At 44.3% G+C, this 21,286-nt stretch overlaps 1 protein-coding gene across 8 annotated transcripts in view; it reads left to right on the top strand.

The window, feature by feature from the left end:
* The window catches only part of cc2d1b (coiled-coil and C2 domain containing 1B), a 167,405-nt gene that overhangs the window by 94,485 nt on the left and 51,634 nt on the right, over positions 1 to 21,286 (top strand). For all 8 annotated transcript variants that reach the window (XR_011357855.1, XR_011357856.1, XM_069938670.1 and 5 more), the window contains 4 exons: positions 349 to 473; positions 11,326 to 11,401; positions 12,540 to 12,641; positions 13,062 to 13,192. Coding sequence is in view for 6 of the 8 variants with exons in the window: in XM_069938670.1 (XP_069794771.1) it covers positions 349 to 473; positions 11,326 to 11,401; positions 12,540 to 12,641; positions 13,062 to 13,192 (434 nt within the window). In the remaining 2 variants the exon portion in view is untranslated. The remainder of the gene's footprint in view (positions 1 to 348; positions 474 to 11,325; positions 11,402 to 12,539; positions 12,642 to 13,061; positions 13,193 to 21,286) is intronic.

Genomic DNA, 21,286 nt, shown 5'->3' with positions numbered 1-21,286 from the left:
CGAAGATTTATGGAGGGGGTAAAAATCCACGTCAGCTGCAGGCTCGTTTGTGGCTGACAAGTCCGATGCGGGACAGGCAGACACGGTTGCAGCGGTTGCAGGGGAAAATTGGTTGGTTGGGGTTGGGTGTTGGGTTTTTCCTCCTTTGCCTTTGCCTTTTGTCAGTGAGGTACTGAAAGCAATTATAAATACCAATTAGGTAATAAACAAAATCTATCTTGCAGTCAGTTTTGGATTAAGCTTCAAATAAAATTAGGAAATCATTTGAAGTAGTTGTTGAAACCAGTCCAGTGATAGATCAACTTTACAATGATTTTTAAAGTCAGTATTTTTTTTCTCGTTTTGCAGGGTGTGATGATTCAAAGACAAAAGCATTGTTATTTAGAAGACAGAAGGAATATAAATTGGCTGCACTGAGAGCAAAGCAACAAGGAAACATCACAACAGCTCTAGAATATGTGAAAATGAGCAAAGTAAAACTTATAATTTATTTAGTGAAACCATTATCCTGTAAAATGCTAGTATTTGATGTCGAAAATATGTTGACATTTAACTAATAGAGAAGCAATTTTCAGGAAGGTTTATAATATTTTGAAGTTGATCAATAGAGATTATTTTAATGGAAATGGTGTGTGATTAGGTGAAATTAATTGGAGATAACTGATAAATATGACATTATTTAACAATTGAAATCAGCTGTGACGTGTTAAGAACTGAGCACATTTAATGTAAAGTATATTTAAAAAATGATAAATGGTTAATATGTCAAAAGTCACCATTACAAGTACAAAAGCCAGCATTGAACTTGCTGTTTCAAACACATTCTATTCATTAAAGATTTCTGAAGAAGTAATTAGCAGTTAAACTTTGATCTGACCTGTTTACCATTGCAGATTGCACTTTGAATTTGATATATTTCATAAACAATCCACAAATAAAATCAGAATTTGTGGTTCTGATAGGTTTTATTGGCTTTTAATCTGATAGCATTTAAGTCAGTTATATATTCTTTGAACCTATTAGTAGTTCTTGTGGCATACAAATGTTTTGATGTGACAGTTCCAAACATGTATAATGAATACATTTTTGGATGCTAAGGACATCATTGATAAGAGCCTTAGTGAGGTGATCTTGCCAAAGGTGCAGATAGGGAACAGCTGGGTGATCACCCAGAAAGGTAGAGGGTACTGCCTGAGATTGTAGGAACCCTCTAATAAGTTATACTGTTTTGGATATTGTTGGTGGAGGGGGGAGGTGAGGGATGAGCTACGAGGAGGAAGTTCAAGCAGTTGTGTCTCTGGCACTGAGTCTGGCTTTGATGTTCAGAAGGGGAGAAAAGGAGAGCCAGAGAAGATGAAATAGTCAGAGAGACTGACAGGAGATTCTGTAACTAAAAGCAAAACTTCCAGATTGTACATTGCCTCTTGGATATCTATTAACATGTTGGAGCAGAATTAGGCCATTTGGCCCATCAGGTGTGATCAACCATTTGAGTCTTTGCTTGTGTGCTTTTCCTCTCAACCCAATTTTTCTCAAAACCCCATTGTCCTGCCTTCTCAAAACCTATCAAAATATACTCAATTACTTGGCCTCCATCGCTCTCAATGTCAATGAATTACACTGATTCGCCACCCTCCTACCTGGGTCAGGGATGTTTCAGATTGACTCCTCAGCATTCTTAAAAGGGAGGGTGAGTACCAGAAATCATTGAGCACTTTGGTACCAATTACAATTTCATGGGTAGGAATGGGATGAGGTCCTGCAAAACAAATGTAGAGAATTTGGACAAAGGTTAAAAAGTAAGATCTCCAAGGTGGTATTTCCTGGTTGACCTCAGGTGCCATATGCCAGTGGGAGCAGGAATAGGAGTATAGACCACATGAACAGAAAACAGAGCAATTGGTGCTGAAGGGACAATTTCAGATTTATAAATGCTTGGGATATCATCAGGGGCAGAGGTGGCCTGTACAAGAGAGACAGGCTATACCTGAATCAGAGGGGGACCAATACTCTCGCAAAGAGATTTGCTCAATTCACCCAGGAGGTTTAAACTTGACTTGCAGGGGATTGGGATCCAAGATGGAAAGAAAGGTATTGAAAAGGATAAGAATAGCGAGGAAGTCAAGGGAAGGGCATTGAAGCAGAACAGGATGGTGGAAGACAAGCATTGAGGCAAGACATAGTTGTCTTTATTTTAATGCAAGAAGCCTATGGGGAAAGGTGATGATCTTAAGATGTTGATATGTACACGACAATGGGATATTGTAGCTTTTAATGTTCTCGGTGTGACGGGCAGAAGGGATGGGGAGGAGATAGAAACTTCCCCAGCATTGACTCAGAATGTCAAAGTGCTTGGGGATCGGATGGGCTGAACTTTGATTAGTATGTCCAGGACCTTGTAGTTGGGAATGAAGCTGGTCAGATAACCAGGTTATTGGTAGGGGAAACACTTTGGGACAAGTTACCACAATTCCATTAGTTTTAAGATAGTTAAAGAAAAGGATAACACTAGTCTTCAAGTTACAATCCTAAATTGGGGCAGACCAATTGCCACATGATTAGGCAGGAACTAGCAATAGTTGAACGCAAACGTTCGAGGCTAAAAAATACAATTGCAAGATAAGTTTAATAGAGTGATGAAGAAGATTCAGGACAAACATGTTCCTGATAGGGTAAAGGGCAGGAATAACAAGGTAAATTAATCCTGGTTAACAAGAGATATAGAGACATGGATCAGAAAGAAAGGGGAAATGTGGATGAGGCATAGGCAGATAGGTTCAAGAGGATCACTTGAGGAGTATAAGGAATGTAGTAGAATAGTGAAGAGGGAAATACAGAGAGCTAAAAGAAGTTTTGAGATGTTTATGGCAGAAAATACAAGCGAGAATCCAAAAGATTGTACAAGCATATTAAGAACAAAAGGGTCATGAGGGAAAGAATAGATCCATTTTAAAGTTTAGGATGGGCATTATGTGTAGAGCCAGGAGAGATGGGGAAGTGTGTAAAGAAATATTTTGCGAATGTTCTTACTATGAAACAGGGTAAACAGTAGTGAAAAGAGAGGGAGGTAATTCTAAATTACTTTGGGCATGTCTGCATCATGTTAGTTGCCGTGGATCATATCAAGGTGGATAAATATATCTCCAGGTAAAGACCAGGTGCATCCCAGAACAGTTTGGGAAGGCAGGAAGGAAATTGTTGGGGTCTAACAAACATTTTTAACTTCTTACTAAGGACAAGAGAAGTTCTGAAGAAGTGGAGGATGGCAAACATGTAATTACAGTTTTAAGATGGCTGTAAGGATAATTCGGAGAATTACAGACCTGTCAGTCTGACATCAGTGGGAGAGGATTCTGAGAGATGGAATTTATTGGACCCGGCTGCTACAAAGAAACATACACTTGCAGTTTGGGAGGTTAAGCTCTGAGATTTATTGAGGCTGGAAAGGCTCCTTTTATACAGTTGGAATTCCCGCCATTTGTTTGATTGGCTGACATCAGCTGCATGAATAACAATAGCGTGTGGGAACATTCTTGCATGTGAATACTCTTCTTCCCCAGCCTGTTATTTGTCTGTTAGCTGGGCAGCTTGTCCTGCGCCATTTTAGGGCTGCTGGTCTTGTACTGCTCCAGCTTTCAACTGCGCCGGTTCGCTGTGTTAAGGGATGTGTTAGAGTTTGTTATGCTGCTGTTTACTACTGCGCATGCTGACTCGATCTCCGTGGTGATGGGCCGCCACCCTATCAACATTTCAATAGCCAAGGGAAAATTAACGAGAGCCCGATAGATTGTGCCTCGTAAATCGTGTCTCACGAGCTTGATAAATTTTTTGAAGAAGTTGAGAAAGTGGGTACATGAGGGCAAGGCAGTTGATGTTATTTATATGGATCTTAGTAAACTTTAATAAACATCCCACATAGTAGGTTGGTATGGAAGGTTAGGGCATATGGGATATGTGGCCAATTGAATTTTAAAAAGTGGCTCAGTGACAGGATGTCATCGTCTCGTGCTTACCTATATCAGGAGCGGTGCCGGTTTCCACTGATGATGTATCTGGGTGACATGCAGGAGTAGTAGCGCACATGAGTGGGTCAGATCAGGTGGATGTGTACATTGTGATGGACCTTAGCACACAGGAAGAGCAGATTGAGAGCGTTGAGATCACCCATGTGATGGAGAGTGAATGAGAAGGCCAGAGGGGGTTTGGCTAGGAGGTGTTTTTTGGGATGAAGAATGCATTGTTGTGACTGAGAAGAATAAAGAGAGTTGACTCCATTTTGTACTGAGAAATGAGTGAGTATTCTTTAAATTGTGTGTGTATACTGGGTGAATTATACCTGCTACAAGTGGTGACCCCATGGGCTCACAGCACCTTCTAGGTAAAAATGGAAAGAGATGAGGATAAACCCCTTAAAGGAGCAGTCAGGAAGATCAAGTTGGGGGTTCCCCCACTTTTTATTAACAATGTGCCAATGTGATTCACAATCCTCAAAGCTCGTTTCTCCACCCTCAGTGTGACAAGTCAGAAGACAAAATTCAGTTCACTTGTGGCTCAACTTCCAGAGCAGATCGCATGTCAAGAGGAAGTTGTTCTAGTTAATCCAGATGAAAGAATTTAATGTATGTTACATTCTAAATGTAGTATTACATGACAATAATGGAACCCTTTAACCTCCCATACAACATCCTTAAGGCTGCTATTCTAGAGCATACTCAGCTTGTATGGCTGAATTACTAACCTAGGGGATAGGAAGCCTTAACAGATGTTGAGAAGATGGCACAGGCTAGCTGTGGCAGACCCTATTGAAGGGGATGTATGGAAGCAGAGATTCCTCCAATGTTTACCTTGTCGAGTTCAAGGACAACTCGTGAGTGTCTTTCACATGTCCTCCATCGTTGAGTTGGTGAGACATGCCTATCTTGTTATGTCCACGACCTTTGCAGTAAAGATAGAAGCATTGGCCACTCCCCATAGTCAGCAGGAGCAAATGGAGCTGGAACAACTACTTTCTTCACTTTGTCAACTGCCTGCACCTTATCCACTGAAGATAACTGAATTGGAGCAGCAAATGGCAGTACTAACTAGGCAGGTCCAAGCTTTGACCATCCAATGAAATTCCTTCTGTCACGAATCGTGGTGGACATGGTAGAGGTGACAGGGGGCGTATTTGTTGAAGCAACGGAAATTTGGCGCAGCTACCTATGACTTCTACAATTGGTAGCCGGGAAAAGACCAGGCCCAGCAGTAGAGGCAACTGCTGCTCATGGGCACTTTGGCCACCATCTTTTCCTCAAAGACTGTCTCTTGGGTGTTCAATTTCTTGTTGATTCTGGAGCAGAAATTTCTGTGGTCCTTCCAAGCCCTGAAGAGCACAACCCCCTAATGTGTCATGTATTCTGTCGCCTGCGAATAATTCTCATATTCAGATATCTGGCCAGAGATCGCTCACACTGGATTTCAGTCTCAGCAAACCATTTTGGTGGGTTTTCACAGTTGCAAATGTGGGGAATTCCAATTTAGGGGTGGATTTTCTGCTGATGGATTTAAAGAATCGCTGTGTCATGAACCATAGCATTTGTATTCTAGTGATCTGTATTTTTCGTCCCTCCAATGTTGTCACCTAACTGACAGGCCTCCAACCTGGCTTATGCCCTTTCCGAGCATTGCTCAAGCATTTCCCTCACCTAGTGACACCATCATATTGCCATACAGACGTTACAATTAAACATGCAGTTACCCGTCACATAGAGACCTGGGGTCCTCCAGTTGCAGTGTGAGTTCGTAGATTACCCCTGGATTGTCTTAAAATCACAGAAGTGGAATTCGACCACATGCAGGAGCTGGGGATAGTCTGGGCATTACTGTTGCATTTGGTTCCAAATAAGTCTCCTGTGTAGTGATTATCATGCGCTGAACAATTTCACCATGCCTGACCATTATAACATTCCCAATTTACAAGACTTCTCGATGAACCTGCATGGCAAGCATGGGTTTGCAAAGATAGATCTGGCCCACGTTTACTATCAGATTCCAGTGGAACCTAATGGCAAAATGGCAGTAATTAGTCCTTTGAGTGTCGCGAATGCCATTCAGGCTGCAGAATACAGCTCAGACATTCCAGTGGTTTATGGACTATGTACTCTTTGGCCTCAATTTTGTGTTTGTCTATATTGACTATATTCTTATAGCGACTGTGGCTGAAGAGACTTGATGAATTTGGCATTGCAATTAATCCAAATAAATGCAATTTTGGTGCTGCTGAATTTATTACAGACTTTCCTAGCACAGTATCTTGCCCGATTAAATGAAAGATCAAGAAATTTGAGATTTTCCTACATCTGCTACATTTGGCTAGTTACGACTTTTTTTATGGATGATGAATTTCTACCACCATTTCCTGCCGAATACTGCAGCGTCTCTCTTATCCCTTACCAAACAACTTAAGGGATCCGACAAATCTGTTTCTTAAAAAAAAACTGTTGAGTTTGGCCACCAAATCCATTCAAGCTTTCAACTATATAAAGACGCACTTGCAAATACCATGTTGCTTGTCCACCAAAAGCCCAATATCTTGCCACGGATGCCTCTGTCAGTGATGAGGGAGCAATGTTAGAACAAAGAGTCAGTGGGAAGTTGGAACCACTGGGGCTCTTTTCAGACAAACTGTCACCAGTTCAATCAAAAAGTAGTACGTTTTGTGAGAACTCCTAGCCATCTATCTAGCAATGAATCATTTACATATTTTGCTGGAAGGTTGCCCTTTCACCATTTATACAGACCACCAGCCTCTTACGTATTCAGTGTGTACAAGCGTCCATCTCTACTCACCACAGGAAATTTGACTTCATCTTACAATTTTCTTTGGACATATGGCACATCTGAGGGATGGCACTGCCAAGGCCTTACATATGACTACTATCATCAGTTTCACTGCCATGGCTCATGCACAACACACTGTCCCGATCTTGTCTGGTATTGCTGGATCAACTCAGGTTTCCAACTACAAGATGTAAACCTGGATGAATCGCGTAAAACATTGGTTTGTGACTTTCCGACAGGAAGACCTTTTTTTGCCACCGGCAATGCAGAGAGATATTTTTGAGGCTCTTCGCAACCTGTCTTATCCTGGTAGAAGAACGTCGATCAAAATGATTATGGAATTCTTTAGCAGGCTTCACGTTAAGCAAGATGTTGCCAAGAATCTGCCATGTCAATGCTCTAAAGCACACATGTCAAACTCTGGCCCTATAATTATATTTGGCCCGCAAGATCATATTAAATATATATTAGAGTTGGCCCGCTGGCCGCCGCGCAAGTATAGCAGATGCACAGCAGCGAACACTACCATAGTAGTTTATAGCACTTCCACAGCAGGCACAGCAGTACACCGATATAGTTAACGGGAACGTTAATTAGATATTCACAGCGCCGCCTAGCTACAACGGACCCGCCGCCTCGCTACAAAGCACCGGCCGCCTAACTGCAATGGACCCGCCGCCTAGCTACAACGGACCCGCCGCCTAGCTCCAACGGACCCGTCGCCTAGCTACAACGGACCCGCCGCCTAGCTACAACGGACCCGCCGCCTAGCTACAACGGACCCGCCGCCTAGCTACAACGGACCCGCCGCCTAGCTACAACGGACCCGCCGCCTAGCTACAACGGACCCGCCGCCTAACTGCAACGGACCCGCCGCCTACCTACAACGGACCCGCCACCTAGCTACAACGGACCCGCCGCCTAGCTCCATGTGGCTGGACGTGGTGGGTCACCTCCGCGTCTCCTTGACCTTCATCTGTGGGCGGGTGCTGCTGGGCATCGGACTTTCCGCTGGGGTGGAGGTCGTGGACGAGTTCCACCGCTCTCACGGTATTCCCGGTGAGATGGCGAGACCAGCGGGGACTCCTTGGGTTGTTGGCGGCGTTGCGGCAGGCGGAGGCGGGGGCGGAGGAGGGAGAGGGGGCAGGGGGGGATGCCACTCAGGTTTGCTGGCTGGGCTGGGGAGGGCTCCCTGCAGACCTCCGCTCCCTGGCATGCTTCTCGGCAACGTGCGATCCTTGGCTTAAAGGCTAGAGAGAAATATTATTTATTGAATATTTTATTTCTTATTTGTTAATGCTTCTTATGGAAAGAGTTTAACCAAAACTATTATTAAACATTTATTTTAATAAGAAAAAGTTTAACATTACATATGTTGAGAGAAAACATGCAGATGTTGTTGAAAATTTTCAATAAATATTTAGTTCGGCCCTCGACTTAGTCCAAGTTTTTAATTTTGGCCCTCGGTGAATTTGAGTTTGACACCCCTGCTCTAAAGTCTCCAGACTCATGAAATCCAGACTGGAATATTTTGCTGTTCTGGATTCCTGTTACCATCACGTGCACCTGGACTTGGTAGGCCAGATTCCACCATCCAGAGGATATGCTTAATTGCTCACATATGAGGACAGGCTACCAGGTGGCAGGATATCATTCCCATCACTCTGGAGATGATCACTCAGCTTTTGTGGATCAATGGGTTCCGTCTTTCAGTGTTCCCGGCACCATTACAATGGACCAAGGGTCTCATTTCAAATCAGCTTTGTTTCGAGCTTTTTCTCATCTCTTGGGTACTACCCACATTCAGACTACGGCTTATCATTTCCAGGCCAACAGCCTTGTTAAGTGTTTACACCACCAATTGAAAGCTGCATTGACAGCAGATGGTAATGCATCTGTGTGGAGTGAGTGTTTGCCCTTGGTTCTCCTTGGCATGCGTACTGCTGTAATAGCAAATTTTGGATATTCAGCGGCAAAATGGTATATGGCACGACGCTGACCTGCCCGACGAGTTTGTGAATCTGAGTCCAGGGTCAGTACTCTATGATCTGGTGAGTTATGCTGGCCATCTTCAGGAAAGCATGCGGTTGCTCAGAACTACATCTACATGACATGCATCACCTGCAATGTATGTGCCAGGTGAACTATAACACTGTACACTTGTTCCTTCGACAGGATCCTGTTCACGGACCACTTCAGCCCATTTAAGACTGACCTTTTGAAGTCTCACAGTGGCACCTGAAGACTTGTAATTCGCAGAAATAGGAAAGCTGATACCGTCTCCGTTAACGGACTGAAACTGGCATATATTGCCAGTCCACGTTTTGCGTTGGGGCCAATGTCAAAGAAACAATTGCACCCCTGCCAGTCAGAGCATACACCGCTCACTTTGCGGCAACATACGAGTTCGGGGTGGACTGTCAGCCCTTCAGACCGTTATGATTGAATCAGTTGCCTCATTGCACGGCTGAGGTTGGGGGCGGTGGGGTTGTCATGGTCGCGTACTTACCTGCATCGAGAGTTGTAGCGATCCCCGTGATGTGCAGGAATAGTAGCATGGATCAGATCAGAAGGCTGCGAATTATGTGAAGGGCCTCGGACGCAGGAGGAGGAGACTGAGAACATAAAGATCAATCGTGTGGCGAAAAGCCAATGAGAAGGTCGGAGGGGTTTGGCTAGGTAGTTCTGTGGGATGAAGATTGTGTTGTGACAAGAATAAAGAGCGTCGAGTCCATATTATACTGAGGAACAAGTGAGCATATTCTTTTGTAGAGGTCGATTTTTCAGTTTGGAGGACCATGACCAGTGGTGCGCCTCAGCAATAGCAAACCCAGGAAAACCTGTGCACTGTAGCACATAACTATGTGTCAACAAACCTATTAATAACCTTTCCACAAACATGCTTGCCTGAATCATTTATGTATATTACAAAAAGCAAAAGTCAAGAGTACCAAACACTGAGGCGCACCACTTGTCATGGTCCTCCAAACTGAAAAACTGAAGGTTGAGTGGATCTTACATGTCTGTAAAAATATGAGGGCCATTGATAAGGTCTGTCAGTGCCAGTCAGTTTCTGAGAGTAGGGGAATCTAAGATGAGGGCACAACTATAAGGTGAGGGAGGGTGGAATTTAGAAGGGTCATGAGGGGACATTTCTCCACACAGAGATTGGTGGTCATATGGAATGAGCTACCATAGAAAGTGGTAGAGGCAGGTACATGAACTTGGATAACTACATGAATGGTAGGTATGGCTCCAATGTAGGCAAGTGGGACTAAGCCAGTGGGCATGCTGTTCTGTGTGGACAAGGTTTAGGCCTGTTTCTGTGTTGTTAGACTATGACTATAATAAAGCAGGAGCACTAAATAAATCAAATAATCGATTTCATTAGAAGATATTGTTCATAATCTTATTTTTTAAATGGATGCCTGGAGCGGCAACGCTGCTGCTGGTGCGGACCTGTAAAGATTGAGAGAGCGGGGATGCAGTGCTCCCATGGGGTCCAGTTGCCCATTCGACTGCCATCAGCTCCACATGGGCTTTGAACAGCGTATTGGGGAACTGACAGTGGTTTTAGTTGAAATCCCGTGATGACGGGCCTGCGCCAAGATGGTGGCGCCTTTTAATCGGCAGCACCATGAGGATTTACACACTCTGGGGAAGAAAAAGATTGGAGCAGGGCACTAAAGGACAGGAAGATCATGCACTGTCTGAGAAGGAGAAGCGAAGGAGACATCCTGCGGGGACAATGACCACGACAGCAGATGTGTGAGGGGGCTCTGCAGCTGAGGGACCAGTACATGGGCCAGCTGCTGGCAACTTGAGACGAGGAACCCGTGGGCTGCTGGAGAATGCTGTCGGGAAACTTGCGCCAGGTTGCGGTCTGCTGGAGACTGGCTCAAACTGGCTGGAGAGGTACCAGGTATCAAAACCGGGATGCGAGTAGTTGCCAAGAATGCTGAAGGGTTCCTGACTACATCGGAGGTTTGTATCGGGAGCTCGGGTTGCCGATGGTGTGGACTGGACTCTGTGTGTCTGCGGAAGTGCTGGAGGCAAATCTACAGACACTCGGTGACTCTAGGGGGGATTCTCTTTTGCTTCTCTCTGACTGTAGGTCTGACTGTAAGATTAAGAGGTGCTTAGGCAATTCCTGCCGATGGCAAATCTGTCTGCCTTGTAGCTGGCAAAAAGAAATTTCATGTAATACAACACTTTTATTACTATGATAACAAATTGAATCTTGAATCTGACATCTGTAATCTTGCATAAAATCATGTTAACTAACCTTGTCAGCATTGGGCAATACTGACTTTCTGAGCAGTAGATTTTTCTATCTGCCTTAGCTGTCGCCTGTATACTTAGAGGAAACCTGAAATATTGTTTTAACTATGCTGTTGATTTCATTGTAGTAGTGTCTTCAATTTTAATTTTTACTTTAGTCTTTGAGGTTTCTTTGTAATACAATGTTATTCTTTTTGTTTCATTAAATGTTCCTTTTTTTTTTAGAAATTTGATATAGCAATAAAGGCTTTGCAAAACGGTGAATCAGTGGATCTGAATAATTTGCCATTATCACTAACAGGTATGAATGAATATATGGAAGTTGTAGAATTGTATCTTTTTTATAGTTAAATATGTCTTGTGTCTGAGCAGCTTGCAGTTTGAAGATGGAGAATCAGAAGCTCTTTGTTCTTGAATTTATTAGTGAACATTGGGCCACTTAAACAGTTCATATTAATTTGCTGCAAAACATATCTGAGATAGTTACATTGTCAAATGCAGGTTTCTTAAATTGACCCTGCCCAACTCAGATTGGGTAACTCCACAAAGAAATGAGGGAAAACCATCCTTTCATTAGATGCCAGATAGAAGTTGTCATATCCATATTTGAGATGCTATTGTATTGATTCCTGTGTTAGAGAAAACAAAAATTTTCTGGGTTGTGCAAAGCAGTTTCATGATTGAAATATTAATAATAATTGCTTAATATTTTTCCTAACCAGCCATAATTAATTTATTGACTAAGTAGAACAGATCAGTCTAAAATAAGCAGAAAAAAAATCTAGCTCTATTTTTGAAACAGAGCTATTTTGATATTTACCACTATTTGGAACTCTCAATGCAGCTCACTTGGCTCCTGGCTGACTATTAATTTAGAAATGTCTGTGGACCCTTCCAGTTGCTTAACTATCCTGCTGGATCAAAGATTTCTGTTCAAGTTTATCATCTGATTGTGCCAGTACAACCTGATGAAACAGCGTTCTTTGGTAAACATACAGACCTAGCACACATACAGACAAGAACAGTATATATACACATATATTTCTTATGCTATTAAACATAATTATCCACCATCAGACTCAATGACAAACTCAATCAGAGACTCATTTAAGGACTCTTGTTGTGCACTTTATATATTTTCTTTTTTTATTCTCTCAGTATTGCACAATCAGTTTGTTTACATTTTCTATATGTTTACAATTCTTTATTTGTTTACATGTATAAGCTGTATACAGTTTTTTTTGCACTATCAGTTAATGGTAATTCTGCTGTGCCCACAGGAAAAAGAATCTCAGGGTGGTATGTAATGCCATGTATGTACTCTGACAATAAAACTAAATCTGAAATAATTAGAATAGAAACATGATTAGATATCATTAAGTGACATATCACCTTTAACCTGTTTTCATAAATGATACTTTGTTCAAATATGTTGACAGGCACCTCAACCCAAGACAAATCACCCAAGCCTTCCAGTATGTTAAATCTTCCTGATCAACAAGGAGAGCCCAAAACTGAATTTCAGGTCAATATAGAATCAGGTAGGGTAAGTTAAACATTCTTTGTAAATGTTCTGTGCTACTATCCTTGGAATGAAATATATTTTTATTTAAATGAGAAAAATAACTTTTCAAAAAAATTATAGATTAAATTACAAAAGAATATCATGGATCAATTAAGTTTGAAGCTTTGAGACACAGCTTGCAATTAAGTTTCTAAGATTGAGTGGCTCACTGTTTAGTGCAAGTCGCAACAAGTTTGTACCAAATTAGGAACAACGAGTGGGAGTGGAAGTACAAAATTAATGATGTCTTTAAACTAGCGTTTAATATTTCTGAGCAATTGATTTACAGCTTCTTAATTTATGTATTGCATGCAGAAATAGGATGAGATCTTTTAATTTAAGGACTTCCTGGACTTCAATTTTCCCTTGTCAATATTACAAAATTTTGTGATTCTAGGTATGCTGCCACCACCTAGAGATGTTCTGGAAGCTCTTTATCAAAGAATGGAGAAATACAAAACAGCAGCCGCTCAAGCTAAAGCCGATGGAAATGATCGTAAGGCAAGAATGCATGAGAGAATAGTAAAGGTGTGTTAATTCTGGAGGTATTTCTTCAGTTTTTTTCCCTCCAATCTCTTGTTGAATATGTTGACTTCTTGCAAAAGTATGGTATCATAGATGCACTTGGTTATCTTGTCTAATCAGTGAGTATTCTTGTCTGTTCTTTGATGGAGGTCTGAATCCATTGAAATGAAAGATCACTTTACTTACCTTTTCTAGTAATATGTAATTTCAAATCTAGAGCATTGTGATGAAATGAAAAATCCTCTCAATTATCTTCCTGATTGTGATTGGCTTCTGCATATACCGTATTTTCACTCATATAATGTGCACACACATGTAACATGCAGAAAATCATAAATTGTATAAAAATATTTTCATATAACGTGCACACGCATACAATGAAGACGCTGTTTACATCCGGTACCGCACGGATGGCAGTCTCTTCAATCTGAGGCGCCTGCAAGCTCACACCAAGACACAAGAGAAACTTGTCCGTGAACTACTCTTTGCAGACGATGCCGCTTTAGTTGCCCATTCAGAGCCAGCTCTTCAGCGCTTGACGTCCTGTTTTGCGGAAACTGCCAAAATGTTTGGCCTGGAAGTCAGCCTGAAGAAAACGGAGGTCCTCCATCAGCCAGCTCCCCACCATGACTACCAGCCCCCCCCACATCTCCATCGGGCACACAAAACTCAAAACGGTCAACCAGTTTACCTATCTCGGCTGCACCATTTCATCAGATGCAAGGATCGACAATGAGATAGACAACAGACTCGCCAAGGCAAATAGCGCCTTTGGAAGACTACACAAAAGAGTCTGGAAAAACAACCAACTGAAAAACCTCACAAAGATAAGCGTATACAGAGCCGTTGTCATACCCACACTCCTGTTCGGCTCCGAATCATGGGTCCTCTACCGGCACCACCTACGGCTCCTAGAACGCTTCCACCAGCGTTGTCTCCGCTCCATCCTCAACATCCATTGGAACGCTTACATCCCTAACGTCGAAGTACTCGAGATGGCAGAGGTCGACAGCATCGAGTCCACGCTGCTGAAGATCCAGCTGCGCTGGATGGGTCACGTCTCCAGAATGGAGGACCATCGCCTTCCCAAGATCGTGTTATATGGCGAGCTCTCCACTGGCCACCGTGACAGAGGTGCACCAAAGAAAAGGTACAAGGACTGCCTAAAGAAATCTCTTGGTGCCTGCCACATTGACCACCGCCAGTGGGCTGATAACGCCTCAAACCGTGCATCTTGGCGCCTCACAGTTTGGCGGGCAGCAACCTCCTTTGAAGAAGACCGCAGAGCCCACCTCACTGACAAAAGGCAAAGGAGGAAAAACCCAACACCCAACCCCAACCAACCAATTTTCCCCTGCAACCGCTGCAATCGTGTCTGCCTGTCCCGCATCGGACTTGTCAGCCACAAACGAGCCTGCAGCTGACGTGGACTTTTTACCCCCTCCATAAATCTTCGTCCGCGAAGCCAAGCCAAAGATAATTCTAAATTCTGACTGCCAAAAGCAATATGCATTTACATTGGACATGAGACAAAGCACATACACAGTTAATCTCCTGCAGTTAACACCCAATCATCTTCCAGAAGTGTCAATTTCCCATTATATAGATAATATGAATACATTAACAAGCTTTGGCGAGGAATCAATTAAATAGATCAAAGGCAGGCTTCAGAGTTAATCAGAATTTTAATTCTAACATCTCAAATCAGAGGCAATTGATAAGTTAATCTCCCTCAGGGACAGGTCTGGGCAATTAACATTGATAAGGTGCAGAGCCCTAACCAGAATGTCCTGTTTATAGGAATACCATGGCATTCAGTATAAAGTATTCAAAGTTTCCCACGCCCACAATAAATTGTGCCCGTTCTTTCATTGCCACTATTATATTCTCACATTCACTATAATATTCACACGTTCACTATAAATTGCTGGCATGTCATTCCCATGGCTGCTATAAATTGTGCACATTCTTTCAATGCCACTATTATACAGGTACACGATCCTTTATCCGGAACCCTTGGAGGACAGTGTGTGCCGAATTTTGGATTTTTCCGGATTTCGGAAAGCTCTCCTGAATTGTGCTGTCCTATCACCCCCACCCCCTTCCAGTCACCTGGCCGCCTCCCCCAAGCGCTGGTCCCTTGGCCACCTCCCCCAAGCGCTGGCTGCCCAGCCGCCTCCCTGAAGCGCTGGTCCATCGGCCGCCTCCCCAAGCGCTGGTCCCTCGGCCGCCTCCCCCAAGCGTCAGTCGCCCAACCGCCATTCCCAAACGCAGGTCCCTCAGCGGCCTCCCCCAAGTGCCAGCCGCCCCCCTCCCAAGCGCCAGTCTCTCTGCTGCCTCCCCCAGGCACCGGCCACCCAGCCGCCTCCCCCAAGCGCCAGTCCCTCGGCCACCTCTCCCAAGCACCGGCCGCCTCTTTCCCCACTTACCGGATTTTGGAACTTTCTGGATTTTAGATGTCCGGATAGAAGATCATGTACCTGTATTCCCTACCTGCTATAAATTAGTAGTTAGACTTTCCCATTTCCACTATTAATTGATTAATTATGTGCGTTCTTTCAACATGTAAAAATATTCTCGTATAGTGTGCACATGCATATAACATGGGGGGGGCTGGTTTGTAAAATACGAATATAATATGTGCATTATATGCATAAAAATAAGGCAAGAAAGATGAACCAGGGACTGACACTGTGATGAGCATTCGTAATGTGACAGAATAGCTTGCCACTGCATTCATTATGGTGATCTTGAATAAACATTGAATATTTTGTCAACAAAAAGGTTAGAAACTTGCATAAATTTAGCACCAACATCACATGTGCGATGTGTTAAGAACAACAATGTGTGAATGATACTAAAGCATAATTAGATGATAAAGATAATAAATTTCATTACTGCTTTCTTTTGAAAGTATTTTTATTGAATTTAATATATTAATCCTACATACAAAGCCTACTAATATAGCAAAAAAGCATGTCATAGCATATACATATCACAAATTAATATAAATGTAATTCAAATCCATATATGTTGATTTAACGTTATTTCTTGAAAATAATTTCGGATAGAAACCAATTGAGTTGCATTATACTTCTTCTTCTTCTTTGGCTTGGCTTCGCGGATGAAGATTTATGGAGGGGTAATGTCCACGTCAGCTGCAGGCTCGTTTGTGGCTGACAAGTCCGATGCGGGACAGGCAGACACGGTTGCAGCGGTTGCAAGGGAAAATTGGTGGGTTGGGCTTGGGTGTTGGGTTTTTCCTCCTTTGTCTTTTGTCAGTGAGGTGGGCTCTGCGGTCTTCTTCAAAGGAGGTTGCTGCCCGCCGAACTGTGAGGCGCCAAGATGCACGGTTGGAGGCGATATCAGCCCATTGGCGGTGGTCAATGTGGCAGGCACCAAGAGATTTCTTTAGGCTGTCCTTGTACCTCTTCTTTGGTGCACCTCTGTCTCGGTGGCCAGTGGAGAACTCGCCATATAACACGATCTTGGGAAGGCAATGGTCCTCCATTCTGGAGACGTGACCTACGCAGCGCAGTTGGATCTTCAGCAGCGTGGATTGGATGCTGTCGGCCTCTGCCATCTCGAGTACTTCGATGTTGGAGATGAAGTCACTCCAATGAATGTTGAGGATGGAGCGGAGACAACGCTGGTGGAAGCGTTCTAGGAGCCTTAGGTGATGCCGGTAGAGGACCCATATTTCGGAGCATTATACTAAACCTTGGTCAAAACACAGAGTAATATCTGTCTAGTGTGATAATATGATCTAGGACAACCATAATTAAACCTGTATTATAATTGGTTAATCTAAAAAATAAATAAAAAGAAAAAGAGGTGGGGGGGAAAACTAAAACTAAATATAATCTACCCACTCACTAATCAAGGTTACCTTGTAGAAAAAAAGAGATATGGATTGAATAGCGACCTTCAGAAACTAGACAGAATTGTTGGAGCATCGAAATTACTTAAATCTGCCAATCATGATGGTATTCTGTGAATGTTCCCAACATCTTTTGAAATTGAAACTAATCCATAATGTTGTATCTAATTTTCTCCAAGCTTAAATATGACATTACATCATGTAACCATTGTGCATTACAACTAATAGAGATTAATGGTTTGATAGTTTTTGGATGATATAATGGTTTGATAGTTTTTGGATGATAGTTAATATATCCTTGTAAATGTGACCAGGAGGATCCCAGGCTATACTTTTTTTTAAACATGTTGTGGATATCCTGTCCTTCATACATATCAAAAACCCTTATTAGGTTAACAGCCAGTGAAACCTCATGATGACACTGGTGTATTTAGAGCTCAAGAAACAACAAAGAGAAAACTGTAAAGATTAATTTAATTTGGGTATCAAAGATCAAAAAGATTGCGATTGTGTGAAAATCAAGCCAGCAGATTTTTCCTTAAACCCTGGTCAAGAATTCAAGGAAGTCAGTGGAATGCTTCCCAAAATGGGTGGCATGGTTAGTGTAGTGGCTAGAGCAATGCTATTGCAGTGCCAGTGATCAGGACCAGGTTTCAAATCGCATGCTGCCTGTAAAGAGTCTGTAAATTCTCCATGTCTCTCCATGGGTTTATATCATGTGGATATATATATATATACTGGTGTGTGTATAAGTGACTGGCCTGCCCACTGATGACTTGATCCCCTGTAACCCTTCCCTCATGACTGGCCATAAAGGCCAACCTTCCTACCTCTTACCTCTTTCCATTCATTCGAGCACATGGAGTCGGGCCAGCTGAAATCCAATGTGTATTAAAGCCTATCATTCCTCACTGTCTTTGGAGTCATTGATAGTGCAGATCAATTTAATGCACTTAATTTTCCACACGCGATGGACAAGCTGCTGAGACCTGACAGACTTGAAATCAATCCACAGACACCTGGAGCTGCTGAACGGTATGAGCAAAGGTTTGCCTGCTTCATAAATTTCCTCAAAATCGCAGTGGGCCTGGTGAACTCTGATGAGAAGAAACTCAAGGTCCTGCAAGCTATAGTGGGCCACCAAATGTACCTGCACAACCTACCCGGAGGCCATGGCTGAACTCTGCAATCTCTACCGGCCCCGGGTGAACAAAGTGTATTCATGATTCCGGCTGGCCTTGAGGAAACAGCAACCCAGTGAGTCCATGGATGAGTTCCTCCAAGTGCTGTACGACCTGTGGAGAGTCTGCTGGGACACTGATATAGTCCCTGTGCCCGTAGCCCAGTATGTGGAGAAGCTGGTCCAAGATGCCTGCGTGGCTGAAGTAAGGTCTGACTACATTCGTCAGTGACTGCTCGAGGAGGACAAGCTGCCCCTGAAGAGAGCCTTTCAGCTTGCCAGGACCCTTGACTCGGCCCAACGCAACGCTGATGAGATTGCTGGTAAGAATGGGGCCTCCACATGCAGATTGTGGGCGCCACCATGTTGGGACCCTGCATCACAGACTGCCTCTGCGATAGCGAGCCACAACCCCCCCGCTGCCACAATTGGACACCCGAGGAGTAACTTCTGTGGCCAGCAGAAGTGCCCAGCTAAGGAGGCGATCTGTTCGGGATATTGGAACAAGGGACATTACCAGCATGTCTGTAAGTCCAAACCTTCCCAAGTGAGCAGCGCGGCACTGATGTCACATCCGGCCCCGAACTGCTTGACCGTGTGCATGACTCGGGAGTTTCCATCTTACCTAGCATATCCCTCGCCCTCTTGGATGATGTCACCTCCGCCTTCCGCCGGCCGGATGACATCACTTCCTCCTCCTTCCACTGACGCGACAGCGTGGTCAACATGGAGGCCGCCATCTTATAGGTCGGGCTTCCCCTCCAATAGCGACAACAACAACCCAATCCTGGCATCCATGACTTTGAACCAGGGCAGCGCTCATCGATCGCCCACTCAGTTATGGATATCGAGGTAAACGGGAAAAGAACAAATTGCCTATTTGACGGTGAAAGCACAGAGAGCTTTATTCACCAGACACTGCCCCCACTGTCAGACCCATGAGCGGCACCATTTCTATCACCGCAAAGAACCAATCCGCTGAGATCTGGGAATGCTATGTAGTGTCATTAATGGTGGGGAGTGAATGTTATGATAACTTTAATTTGCTTGTAATGCCACAGCTTTGTGCGCAGATACTCCTGGGTCTTGACTTTCAGAACCAGTTTAGGAGCATGACAATGGTGTTTCGAGGACCCAACCACCCATAGCAGTACACATCCCCTCCCCCTGGCAGACGGACCCCGCCTGTGGCCTCTCCACCCTCTGTATATCCCCTCCATCATTATTTGAGAGGCTGACCCCGGACTGCAGGCCCATCGTAATGAAAAGCAGGCGCTATAGCGCCGAGGACAAGGAATTTATAAAGTCCAAGGTGCAGCGACTCCTGGCAGTGAGGATCATAGCTCCCAGTTCGAGCCCATGGGGAACCCAAGTCGTGGTGGTCAGGGGTGGGAGCAAACCCCATATGGTGATCGATTACAGCCAGATGCTCAACTGCTTCACTCAGCTATATGCTTACCCCCTCCCCTGGATAGCTGTTATGGTCAATAAAATAGCTGTCTAAAGTGTACTCCACGATTGACTTGGTCGGCAAACCACCAACTCCCCCTTCTCCCGGGGGAACGCAAATATACTGCTTTCAAAGCAGATGGCAGACTTTATCACTTCAGGGTTCCCTTTGGAGTCACCCATAGCGGTACACTATGTTCCAAAGGGAGAGGGATCGGATGGTAGACAGACATAAACTGGTAGAGACGTTCCCCTACCTTGAAATGTCACCATCTGCGGCCATGACCAGCAGGACCATGACGCAAACTTGGCAAAATTTCTCCACACAGCCAAGTCCCTTATTTTGACTTATAACAAGGAGAAGTGTGTGCTTAGTACTACTCGCCTGGCCCTCCTTGGATGTGTCATAGAGTATAGTGTCATTGCCCCCGACCCCAACCGCATGCATCCCTTTATGGAACTCCCAATACCATACAACCTCAAGGCACTGAAAAGGTGCCTGGGGTTCTTTTCTTACTATGCCCAATGGGTGCCCAATTATGCCGATAAGGCCTACCCCTTAATAAGGTCCACAAGCTTCCCCTTATTGGCAGAAGCCCGGGCAGCATTCGACCAAATCAAAGGAGACATCGCTAAAGCTACGATGCATGCTGTGGACGAATCCATCCCATTCCAGGTGGAGAGCGATGCCTCTGACTTTGCACTGGCCACCATTCTCAACCAGGTGGGCAGGGCAGTAGTATTTTTTTTCACGCATCCTCCATGGCCCCAAAACACAGCACTCTTCAGTCGAGAAAGAGGCTTTGGCGATCGATAGGCTGTGCGCCACTGGCGCCACTACCTTGCTGGGAAAAGGTTTACCCTGGTGAAGGACTGAAGAACTGTCGCTTTCATGTTCAACACAAAAATGCGGGGTAAAATCAAGAATGATAAAATCCTGAGGTGGAGAATCGAGCTCTCCATCTATAACTACGATATCCTATAACAGCCGGGCAAACACAACGACCCCCCCCCCCCCCAGATGCCCTATCCCAGGGGTCATGCGCCAGCGAGCCATGGTTATCAGAGCACTCTGTAGCATGTTCACCCTGTTTGGATCCTGGATTATATCCATAGTGATATGGATAGTGATATGCTAGAGGCATAGCCATTAATAGGACCACAAGCTATAACCCTGGGGAAACGGCCAGGTGGAGCAAGAAAATTCCACCAGACAATCCTCCTGGCCCTTAACTCAAAAGGCCTGGCGGTGTATCACTGGCAAGAAGTCCTGCCAGAGGCACTCCAAGCCATCTGATCTCTCCCATGCACTGCTACAAATATAACTCCACAAGAACACATGTTTTCCTTCCCCAGGAGGTCGGCAACTGGAACCACTCTGCCACCCTTGCTCTCATCTCCGGGACTTGTCCTGCTGAGGAAACACGTGACCACCCCCACAGACAACCAAACCCTACGGCGACAGCCTTGCCCCCGCCCCCCCCCCCCCGCCTCAAGACACCCATCCAGCAATGGAGCCAACCAGTACACCACCAGTGGAGCTGCACAAGAGGCAGAGGAAGCCACTGAACCTTTAGGACTGGGTTTT

This window comes from Narcine bancroftii, chromosome 5, assembly GCF_036971445.1.
Source record: "Narcine bancroftii isolate sNarBan1 chromosome 5, sNarBan1.hap1, whole genome shotgun sequence".
NCBI lineage: Eukaryota > Metazoa > Chordata > Chondrichthyes > Torpediniformes > Narcinidae > Narcine > Narcine bancroftii.
This window is presented reverse-complemented; position numbering and strand designations above follow the sequence as displayed.